Consider the following 12,439-nt stretch of genomic DNA (forward strand, 5'->3'; position numbering starts at 1 on the left):
GCAAGGCTTCAAAATTTACATTTTTACAATTTGTTATCAGATGGTGCCATTTTTTCAGGTTTGGCCTATAAAGCAAATACTCGCTATATTCCTGTTTTCTGCTTCGGCATATTATAGAGCCAATTGGATAAATTATGCAATGATAATTGTGTGCGTGTGTTGGTATGGATGTCAGAGTGTGGTTGGTATGTGTGTTATAAAAAAAATATGTGTTTGTGTGCATGTGTGTGTTTGTAGTATTGAGAGAGAAAAACTCAACTGCAAATAACAAAGCCAATCACTGTGTTCACCAGTGGAGTTTTGCTGGCATCCAATGGGGAAAGTTTGGTACTGCGCCCAAACAAAATCTTACTGAAAGCTCATTTTTTGAGATATCAACCTCAAATTTGGAACACAACTTATTTATATTTATGGCTTTGATTTTCTAGCCGTTTTAGAGTTCAACTTGTTCCATAAAATATATATTTTATATAAAATAATATTCATAAATAATTTTCATAAACTTAAACCTATATAACTTTTTTTGGGATTTACTTATAAAAACAATTTAACTTCAGCAATAATCTGCCAAGGGTATTCTTTAAAATTATACCAAAGTTAAGTCTGTGCTCCCAAGCTTCAACTTTTTATGACAGTTTTTTGACATGGACATTTTTGTCCACTTTGGACCTATGTGTAACTTTTTTAAATTGATGCACAAGGGCTAGCTCTATGTAATGTTATATATAGTCCAAGGAATATGCACAGAATGTATTACATGTAATTACTAGTCTAAGACACAAGGGACGTTTGACATCAGTCACATTTCCCATGTGTCCCATTTTTTTCTATCCAAACTTGACATTCCATGCTTGAAAACACTGAAAGTTGACCCAGTTTTGCTGTCATTGCTATGCTGTTTACTGAGTCACAGATTTCCTGTTAAAATATGTTTTTGCCTTCAAAATTATGTCTTCAGCCTGCATCTGACTGAAAAATTGTGTTTGTGTGTGTGTTCGGCTTAGCTGAAGAAGAAGACTCTGGAAGTTACTGTGTGGGATTATGACAGATATTCCTCAAATGATTTCCTGGGAGAAGTGAGTGTTGCTAGATGAGTGTCATTCCATGCACCAAAAAACACTGATGGCAGCGATAAACATAATTTGCATTGCATCAATCACTTAGATGTGATTCAAAGTATGCTAGCATTTTGTCTTCTCTTCCATGGGTTATTGTTATGAAATGTGTAATTCTTAAATCATTTAGCATCTGTCAGTATCTATTTGCATTATTATCGACCAAAGAATAGTTTATAGTTGACTAAAGGAAAGACATTTCTCTGAAGTCAGAAGAGTAAATATAATCTAACACATTATGAATACGCTTTTTTGTAGGTGCTCATTGATCTTTCAAACACGACTCAGCTGGATAACACGCCTCGCTGGCACCCCCTAAAGGAGCAAAGCGAGAGTATTCAACATGGAAGGACCCACCCTCCACAGGGGCCCGGCGGCTCTGGGGGACTCGGAGGTCAGGGCGGCCCTGGAGGTCAGGGAGGCCCTGGAGGGCCAGGAGGGTCTGGAGGTCAAGGAGGGCAACCGGGGAACCACCAGTCCCCTAAAACCTCTGTCATCAAAAGCCGAAGTCATGGCATTTTCCCTGATCCTGCTAAAGGTATGCATACTAAACAGAAATAAACACACAGGTGGTGCTTCTAGTTATATAATACAGTTCAAAGTCAACAAGACTGTATTTGTTTGATCAAAATACAGTAAAAACAGTCATACAGTGAAATATTATCACAATTCAAAATAAATGTTTTCTATTTCAATAGATTTTAAAATGTAATTTATTCCTGAGACTACAAAGCTGAATTTTCTGCAGTCATTTATCCAGTCTTCAGTGTCACATGATCCTTCAGAAATCATTCTCTAATATGCTGATTTGCTGCTCAAGAAATTTTTTGCTGAATAAAATTAGCAAGCTGTCTGAAAGGGATGTCCAGGTACTAACCCAGATTTTATCCAAAAAATATAAAAGCACAGCTGCCCAACTCACTGCAGAATTAAATGTGCACCTCAACTCTCCTGTTTCCATCAAAACTATAATCAATATTCATGGTCAGGCTTCTATAGCCAAACCTTTGGTCACTCGTGCCAATGCCAAATATGGGTTTCATTGGTGCCAGCAGCGCAAATCTTGGGTTAGTTATTAATTTATTTTAAAAAATAAAATAAAAATAACGAAACCTTGCTGACTCCAAACTTTTGCACGGCTGTGCATATTTAACAGGAGAAGGAAGGTTTAAGGTATATTTGGGATCTGTGCAGGATTAATCGAGGGCACGTACTGTATGTTCACAGACACACAGGTCCCTACAATAGAAAAGTCTCACAGTAGTCCCGGCAGCTCCAAATCTTCCTCTGAGGGTCACTTGCGCTCACACGGCCCCTCACGCAGCCAGAGCAAAGGCAGCGTCACCCAAGCACACCTGGAAGAAGCCGGGAACGCCATCGCTGCAGCCGAGGCTGCGGTGCAACAGGCCCGACTCCAGCCAAGTAACCCTTACTACTTCACATGAGCTCACAGCCTATCCGTTCTCCGTCTTTCTTTCTTCCTTCCTCTCATTCTCGCACTCTTCCGCTATTTCTTTTCCATTCCCTCTCGTCCTCACCTTTCTGACACATTTGTTTTATTTTTTGTTTAGTTTAGTTTTCATCATTTTATGTTAATAAATTAAAGCCTACACCTAAAATCACAAAATGAGAACTTATCTTAATAATTCAAAAATAGACAATACCTTATTGAATAATACATTTGATTGTCCTAAAGTACTTTTTAAACCTCCCAGCATTTAAATTTAGATATTTGAGTGGCAAAACGGAAATGATCTCATCTAAAAAAATCTTGATTTTAAAGAAAAAAGACTAAAAAACATTAAATCATTTAAACAACCAATGTCTGTTAAACTCCCGTAAGTAAATCAAAAATCACAAACCACAAAATATTGCCTTTAGCTACAGTAAAACTTGGGTGAGTCAGCAATTAAAAAATGTATTCCCCATATAAAAGTAAATGCCAGATGTAATGCCAGGCTCAATCTTTCTTTGCAATTCTGTATTAGCAGAGGAGACATTTGTTGCATTAAAAAAAGATCCCTAGGTACAGCACATAGGCTGATTTTCACAACTAAAGTCCTATTCTTTCTCGAATTTCCCTGCCGTCACAGAGATACTCGATGCTAAATTTGAGTGTATATTGAAGACACTTCACACTGACATCCAGAGCATGATGAACCCCTCTGTTACCTCATTTCCCCTTGCAAGTAAAATCCCAGGCCCTTACCCCAGATCAAACCCATATCTATGTCCGCATGATTGTGGTGTGTAAAAATCATGAGCTGGTTTCATGTGAGGGCGACTATGCAATCTGTGGATGAGTCCGTGTAGAGAGACAGCCCCATCTAAAGGCAGAACTGGCCCCATACTGATCATACGACATCTTCCAGCCAATGAGAGCAAAGTATCGAGTCAGATGACCATCATGGAGGGATCTCTGCTAGAGGAGGTGAGAGACACGTGACTCCTCCCTCTCTCTAAATATAAGAATAAAAATCAACACTAATCAGCACATTACACGTCCATTTTAGAAGCAAAACACAAAAATGTTTATATCTAAAGTCAAGAAAGCCATGAAATTTGCATAAATTTCTGTTCTGTGGTTAAACCGATGTTTAAGTTATTTTAAAAAGAGTGCATTACCTTTCATTTCACCGTGGTCTCTCTTTTTTTTTTTTTTTTTTTGTTCTTTTGCTTTTCTTTTCCGTTCATATGTGGAAAATGCATATCCATTGTTTTTGCATAAATTGTTTAAGTTAGTAATGTAAATAATAAGCCCCCTATTTATATGGCACATGTCTAATTTCAGCCTTCTCTCTCTTTTTTTTTTTTTTTTTTTTTTTTTGTGTGTGTATGCATGTGTATTTTACAGATAAAACAAACCACAGAATGATTGATGGGGACGGATACACTCTGGACAGTGAAGATGGCATGGGCACTAACGCTTTGGACAGCGCCATATTTCAGGTCCCTCATCTGTAAGTATGCCTATTCAATCCTGCAATTGCAATTAATCTACATCATATGGATTTCATGTATTTATTCAGTGAAGTGATAGGCTGATGTATTGGATATTTAAGATTATCTGCATTGGCTAGTGGAACAGAAATGCTAGTGTAAATAGTGCAACTAGTGCCACTTATATATGTAATATATGTCAAATGTTTGGAGTTAATGGTATTGTTAAAGTTTAGTCTCTTATGCTCACCAAGGCTGCATTCGTTTTGTAAAAAAATACAGTAAAAACAGTAATATTGTGAAATATTATTACAATTTAAAATGACAGTTTTCTGTTTTAATATATTTTAAAATGTAATTTATTCCTGTGATGGCAAATTAAAATTTTCAGCATCATTACTCCAGTCTTCAGTGCCACATGTTCCTTCAGAAATCATGTGAAGAAATGGTGATTTGCTGCTCAAGAAACATTAATTAAATTTTTGCTTTACATTTTTGTGAAAACTTTTTTTGCTCAAGATTCTTTGATGAATAAAATTTGAAATATATATTTTGGGACATTATAAATGTTTTTACTGTCAGCTGTGATCAATGTAATGTCTTTGCTATATAAATAAACGTACAAATATAAATGTTATATAATAAATATATGTTTTTTATATATATATATATATATATATATATATATATATATATATATATATATATAAATGTTAATTTCTTATAAAAAATCTTTTAAATTTAAATGTTTAATTTACTAGTGTGTTATTAACAATTTGAGTGAACATTTTTAATGCAAAACTGAATGTTTTTATTTATTTATTGAATTTTAATATTATTTGATTTGTTTCCAAGAACTCTGAAATCTGCAGAATATGAAATATTTCTAATTCATTTTATGTAAATTTTCTTTATTTCAATATTAAAAACATAAAACTTCCAGGTTTAAATGAGATTTGAAATCTTTGTTTTTTAGACCCTAATATTTATATACTAATATAATATATATAATAAAAAAAAAAAGTTGCAGTACTCACACCTTCAATTTCTTTGCTCTATTATTATTCATTTCATCAGGAAAAACATTCCTAATGGGACAGATAAAAGCAGAGGAGTTGAATCTTTGAACCTGCCAGATTCGGAAGGTAATGATCTGTTTCGTATTCCAGGTTCAGTTCACACACAATCTAATTATAGTTGTTTCCATGCTCATAACAGTGAAGCTTATGAGAACAAAATAAAATTGGTAAACTGTGAGTCATAATAAAGCTTTGTACTACGTTATACAGGGTAGTCAGTCAGTACAGGTCAGGTCAGGTTCACCCCTGAGGTTGAATTAGCACTTGTCAGAAAGCTGTTTGGGAGACAAAGAACCTGTTAAACAGAGGAAAACAGCAGTCATCCCCTTCTGTTCTGCTCTAGACGTGCCACTGCCACACACTGCTGAATAATTCATCACAGCAGAGGGTGTGTTTTTGTTGCTGTCAAAAGAGACAGACGTCGGCGAAACAAAACACGGAAAAAAGTGTCTAACACAAAACCTTGTTTTGCATTTAGTTGCCACCAATATCTTGTTCTGATGTCTAGTATTTCATTATACTTCATGTTTTATAGTGTATATAACTATTGTTTTTGGACAATGAAACTGAAACACTGACCAATATAGTGTTGTTTCACGCCTATATACTGTATGTGCTGCCTGGTGGCCAATCTTACATTCCATCAGTAAGAGCAAAAGCTCAGCTGTACATAAAATATTGCAATCCACACAACGTAATGGGAGACATATCAGAGTTCAAAAGAGGACAAATTGTTGGTGTGCGTCTCGGTGGCTCATCTGTGACCAGGACAGAAAGTCTTTGTGGTGTATCGAGAGCTACGGTATCCAGGTTAATTTCGGCATAACACCACGTAGGATGAACCACATCCAACAGGAGTAACTGTCAATGCAAGAGGAAGCTGTCTGAAAGGGATGTTCAGGTATTTAACCCGGATTGTATCTAAAAAACATAAAAGCACAGCTGCAGAATTAAATTTGCACCTCAACTCTCCTCAGTTTCCATCAAAACTGTTCGCCGTGAGCTCCACAGGGTCAATATTCATAGTCAATATTCAAAGTCAAACCTTTGGTCACTCATGCCAATGCCAAATGTGTGTTTCATTGGTGCCAGCAGTGTAAATCTTGGGTTTTGGATAATTAGAAAAATCTTGTTGAAAAATACTTAAAAAATGTAGTTCTCTGATGAGTCCATCTTCCCTGTCTGTCCCACATCTGTGGGAGTTACGGTGTGGAGAAGCCCGAAAGAGGTTTAACACCCGGACTGTTGCTGCCCAGAGTGAAGCACGGGGTGGATCAGTGATAGTTTGGGATACAATATCATTACCCCACTACTTGTGCTAGATGTCACTGTCAAGGACTGCTGAACCATTCTAGGGGACCGTGTGCACCTAATGGTTAAAACATTGTACCCTGAAGTGGTGTTGTGTATCAGGATGATAATGCACAAATGTGACCCTGGATCACAAACCCAGTCACAAGTAGCACAGGTATATTTGTGGCAATAGCCAACAATACATTGTATAGGTCAAAATTATCGATTTTTCTTTTTAGCCAAAAATCATTAGGCTATTAAGTAAATATCATGTTCCATGAAGATATTTTGTAAATTTCCTACTGTAAATATATAAAACATTTATTTTTGCGAGTGAATGCAGCATAATGGCGAACATAAATGGACAACTTTAAAGGAGATTTTCTCAATGTTTAGATTTTTTTTTTTTTTTTTTGATCTCGGCCAAATATTGTCCAATCCTAACAAACCATACATCAATTGAAAGCTTATTAATTCAGCTTTCATGTGATGTATAATTTCATAAAACTGCTCAATGTGACTGGTTTTGTGGTCCAGGGTCACAAATACACACAGCAAGACTGGTGACAGAGTGGTTTGATGAACATGGAAGTGAAGTTGAACATCTCCCATGCCCTGCACAGTCACCTGATCTGAAGACAATCAAGCTACTTTAGGGTATTTTGGAGAAGTAAGTCAGGAAACGCTTCTGGCACATATCTGTCATTCCCAAGACAAAATGATAAATTATTAGACCAATAACTTATTGTGATCTAAAACCAGGTGTTTCAGTTTCATTGTCCAACCCCTGTAGTTAATTTCTTATGAACGTGTTGACTACTTAGGTTAGCACCATTTCCTTTTTGCTTAGTGCAAAGTTTTAGTTAGGCACGTGCCCACTAGAGGTCGCCATTGCCCACAACTTGTATTAATTTATTTAGAACAGCTGACAATATGCAGTAAGTGAAGATACATACAACAAATATATGAAATTGAAGTGGTTGTTTTTTGTTATAATTTCTATGTATGTATGCATCTATGTATCTATGTATCTATCTATCTACGTGTCTATCTACGTACTGTACTGTATGTATCTATGTATGTACTGTATTTATCTATCTGTATATCTATCTATCTGTATATCTATCTATCTATCTATCTATCTATCTATCTATCTATCTATCTATCTATCTATCTATCTATCTATCTATCTATCTATCTATCTATCTATCTATCTATCTATCTATCTCTATCTATCTGACTGTAGGTAAGATGATGGGTGAGATCAAGGTTGCATTGAAGAAGGAGATGAAGACTGAAGGAGAGCAGCTGGTTCTTGAGATCCTGCAGTGTAGAAACATCACCTACAAGTTCAAATCTCCAGACCACCTACCCGGTAATGAAATGTTCCTCAACAGATACTCATAAATACAACTGACATAAAGTAATGTAGTCAAGATAAGTGAATTGCATATTGAGAAAGATTTTGATTACTTGAACTTGAAATGCTGATGAATCTATTATATTTCAACTATCTTTGTAGACTTGTATGTAAAGCTGTATGTGGTGAATGTGGCAACTCAAAAGAAGATCATAAAGAAGAAGACCCGAGTGTGTCGCCATGACAGAGAGCCATCATTCAATGAGACATTTCGTTTTAACCTGAATCCTGTTGGCCACTCTATTCAGGTGAGAGAAATTACAAACTACGAATAGATATAGTCACAACCGCACACTACCATAGCATTCAAAAGAGTGGGGTTGGTAAGATTTTTCTAATGTTTTTGACTCACCAATGCTGCATAAAAAAGAAAATCTATTTATTATATTTTAAGATGTCATTTATTCCTGTGATGACATAGCTACATTTTCAGCATCATTACTCCAGTCTTCATTGTCAAATCATTCTAATATGCTGATTTGCTGCTCAATAAACATTTAATATTATTATGTTGAAAACAGTTGTGCTGCTTATTATTTTTGTGGAAATCGTGATACATTGTTTTCAAGATTTTTTGATGACTTTTTACGGTCACTAGATAAAAGTATACATTTATTTAAAAAAAACAAACATCAACAGTAGTGTATGTATAATATTTTATTTTAAACTTAACTCTTTCACTCACCCTTTGTTTACCCTTTCCCCTGTCCTGCATCCCCTTCCTCTTCACAGATGTTTCTGGTGTCAAATGGAGGGAAGTTTATGAAGAAGACTCTGATTGGTGAGGCCTACATCTGGCTAGACAAAGTGGACATGCGTAAGCGGGCGGTCAGCTGGCACAAGCTAGTGGCCACCACCAATCAAACGCAGCCATAATCAGACGCCCATCCGTCTCCCATCAGTGCCCTCCAAAAAAAAAAAGAGAAATTATACGGGAAACGGTGGGTTTGGGAATCTGGAATGGCTGACAGGTGATGGAAAGAGAAAATCAAGGTGAAGAAATAAACTGACTACTGTGTCGAACAGCCTGTAGGGTGAGACTGCTGGTTTTCTAACTGAAAATTGTACTCCAAATTCCCAACCATTCCCAATCAGGATATGTAAATCCATTTCCACTCCCCATGCACTGCTGTTGTCTTTTTGCAACTACATTCTACATCTAAAATATCTTAGGCATGGGCCAATTATTACTTGAGATTTTCTACATTTCATTGCCATTTTACCTGCCATCACATGTTTAAAGTCAAAAAAAAAAAAAAAAAACGACATTATTTACATGGATATAAATGTAGCATAATTTAAAGTTTTTGACACAATCATGTGATATATAATGACCATATCAGACTTTGTTATGCACTGTATGGAGGTTAAACTGTAAGGAAGAAAGACAATCGTAAATATAATGAATTTCCCTTTTTGAATGCAGCATCCAACCGCACACAATTTAAGATTCCTCTGTTTATATTGTCTTGAGTGTCGTCTTCAACGTTTAGGGAATGTTAAAACTTCAGACTGACGTCAGCAGTTGGACACGGATGGCTCATTGAAGTTGAGATGATTTCCACACAACCTTCTTGATGTTTGTTGGATGCTAAATGAGGGCGTACTTTGTTTTTTAGCATCTCAAGCCCTCAAATGAGGTTATCTGAAGTTAAAGGGCATCTATTCTCTGTCCAGAAATATGATTGTACGTGTCCCTGATATGTGTTTGTTTTATGAAGAGCATCTTGAAGTAAATGTCATGTTAGTGGTCTGATGTTGTCATAATAGTCTCCGTTTTGTGACCAAGTTGTATGTGGAATCCAAATATGCAATGAGAAAAAAAATAAGAATAATGTATAAGGGTTCTGGCTCAATTGGCTCGACTAAAATTCAGATGTAATGTTTGTTGTTTATTTAAATGGTGCAAGGTGTCTGTCCTACGTCACGTGTCACTGTTCCATGGTGGTGCACTTTTTAATATTGTTTTTCTGCTGTAAAGTTCATCTGGTCATGTCAGTTTAGCAATGAAGGATGGTTCTTTTTCATTATGATCACTGCCTCTGCACCATATCAGTGTATAGGTACACTAGTATGTGCCATTGATGGATTAAGGCACATGTTTTTGTCTGTCTAGGTCCTGAAAACACCAATCAGATTTTCTAACTTAACGGTCAGTGTTTCCATGATCAATATATCAGTGGACATGTCTCACACATGGAAACAGAGTGTTTTGTAACCTGGCTGATAAAACGTACTCCAACATTTCCATTTTATTTAATCTACATCTTGCACAGGTGGTGCACAGATGTACCTGAGTAAAAGGTTGCTGTCATAGTAAGATAAACTATCGTGTGCCAACCTGATGTTTTAACCAAACCACTGGTTCTGTTTGGGTAAATCTATGCAACATGGATTATGTTCTTTGAATGCATATACCTTAACATGCAGCATCCGGCGAGTGTCTGAATATATGTATATCTGTTAAAGAAAACAAGACATAAATTATATGAATATTGTATAGTGCTTATTTTTATTTATTTATTTTACTTCCTCTTTAAGGCACAGTACATATTAATCGTATGCACTTTACGTTCTTGTTTTCATAGGTTTCCAAATGTCATCATAAATAATGACAAAAGAAATACGCTTACATACCAGAAAAATTGGTAAAAATAATCATAATGCATATTTTATATTGTGTATAATTATGATGGCCAATTGCCATTGTCATCAATTTTTCACCTATATCATCACACCTTTCAAAGTTTTTTTCTTCAGTTGTTCCCTTTAAGCAAGCACATTTAATTTTTTGACTACTAAAAATGATCTTCTATTCTTATATTACCCCATTTCTTTTAAAATCATGATGCGTTTGATGAATTCAGTTGCCGTAAACAGTGTGAATGTGATTTTTTTTTTTTTTTTTTTGATTTTGTAAATATATAGGATATTTTCTACGAAAAGATGTCTGAATATTTATTTGGTCTGACGTTGAGCATGTGATTGTGATCAAGGTCAAACTCTGTCTGTACATATTGTATTTGTCTAACTGTGTAAGAAAGTAATATCTGGATTGGTTTAAAATCATGTGTTCGATCAACCCATTCCAACCTGTTTGATGAAATCAACAGCGTCTCTCAGAATGAAAACGGTAAGGTTTAAAAAACATAAAGAAGAAAAAAAAAGGAAAAAAGACAACACAAAATTTCCTGTCAAATTGAATGTTGTCAAAGAGTTTCTATGTTTTTACATAGATGTTGCATGTTTTGTTAGATGTTTGTTGATATATTTTGCCTCCAGATTCAGTTTAAAAAGAGAGAAAAAATGAACACATCACCTGAAGTTGTATGCGGACTGTAAAAATGCTTGTAAAATGAGTCTTGTTTTTCACTTCGTGTAAAAAAAAGTAGAAAAAAACTCTAATGTTATGGTTTTGTGGTTGTCCACAGGATGTCATGAAATTATGCAAATTGTGCAGTAGAGAAAAGATAATATATGAAAAATAATAAATAAATAACTTTCTCCCTGCGTCCAAATAATAAAGAATAGATTCTATTTCAAATGTGAAAATGTGTTTCGTATGTTTTGATTGTTGATGTGTTAGTATCTGGTGAAATCTTTTTTTCATTCATATTTGATGGTAGGGCTGCAAGATTAATTGAACTTAAACCAAAATCGCAATTTGGCATAGTGCGATTATGAAATCGATTTTTAATTTATTAAGTATATGCACATCTGTGATAGCAAATGCTGCTCCATCTCAGAAAGCACAGCAAGTTTGAGTCACTTATAATGTGCATTTCAAAAAGCAACAAGCGTCATACATTTTCCCAAACTTGTAATGCAAAGCGTTCATAAACCTGTTGTCCAAAAGACATTTAATAACATGTTTTTACTCCAAACTCACTTCATAATGTCAACTTCATTTTGAGAGCTGATGTGGTTTCTTATCATTAGGGGTGTAACGGTACGTGTATTCGTACCGGACCATTTCGGTACAGGGCTTTCGGTTCGGTGCACGTGTGTACCGAATGACCGAATGCAATATTTTGTGTGCGGAACATAGGTACATTTTCGTGTTTCCACACGAACATATTAAGTGGCGGAAGTCTCCGCGTTCAGCGCAAATCCCGCCCTGCAGCTGACGTTTGCATACTGTCTATGGCAGCTGATTGTAAAGTTTTACCAGAGTCCGTCTGGTTTTACCCGTCGTCACTGTAACCTAAACCAATGAAATCGACTGCAGAGCGAAAAAAAAGCTTTTCCGCTCCGTGTGCGCCGCCGCACTCTCCGTTCCGTGTGTGCGCGCTGCGCTCTCTGCTCAATGTTCAATGTTCCACTCCGTGTTTGCGCTGCGCGTTCTGCTCTGTCGTTAACGGGCCAAACACTCCAATCATGTACCGATCACGCACTGGAAAAGCAAAATCCGCTCAAATAAGGTGAAATTTCTCTGTAGAAGACTTCTGTTTGCTGAGCTGGTATAGCCATGATGGGCAACAATGGTAAAATGACATGCTCTGGTAATAATAGCTTTGTAGGAATATATTTTATTTTGATAATTTGTAAAAAAAAAATGGGAAAAAAAATCTTAAATTGATTGTTGATTGATT

At 35.8% G+C, this 12,439-nt stretch overlaps 1 protein-coding gene across 1 annotated transcript in view; it reads left to right on the forward strand.

Annotated features, from left to right (window-relative positions):
* Positions 1–11,399, forward strand: part of pclob (piccolo presynaptic cytomatrix protein b) — a 94,830-nt gene extending 83,431 nt beyond the window's left edge. The window contains exons 32-39 of the mRNA XM_084124241.1: positions 1,005–1,076; positions 1,374–1,653; positions 2,343–2,537; positions 3,970–4,075; positions 5,133–5,200; positions 7,674–7,802; positions 7,950–8,095; positions 8,580–11,399. Of these exons, the coding sequence (XP_083980367.1) occupies positions 1,005–1,076; positions 1,374–1,653; positions 2,343–2,537; positions 3,970–4,075; positions 5,133–5,200; positions 7,674–7,802; positions 7,950–8,095; positions 8,580–8,723 (1,140 nt within the window). The 3' untranslated portion in view covers positions 8,724–11,399. The remainder of the gene's footprint in view (positions 1–1,004; positions 1,077–1,373; positions 1,654–2,342; positions 2,538–3,969; positions 4,076–5,132; positions 5,201–7,673; positions 7,803–7,949; positions 8,096–8,579) is intronic.
* Positions 11,400–12,439: the final 1,040 nt, after the last annotated feature.

Source organism: Abramis brama (assembly GCF_963993115.1).
Source record: "Abramis brama genome assembly, chromosome: 9".
Classification (NCBI taxonomy): domain Eukaryota; kingdom Metazoa; phylum Chordata; class Actinopteri; order Cypriniformes; family Leuciscidae; genus Abramis; species Abramis brama.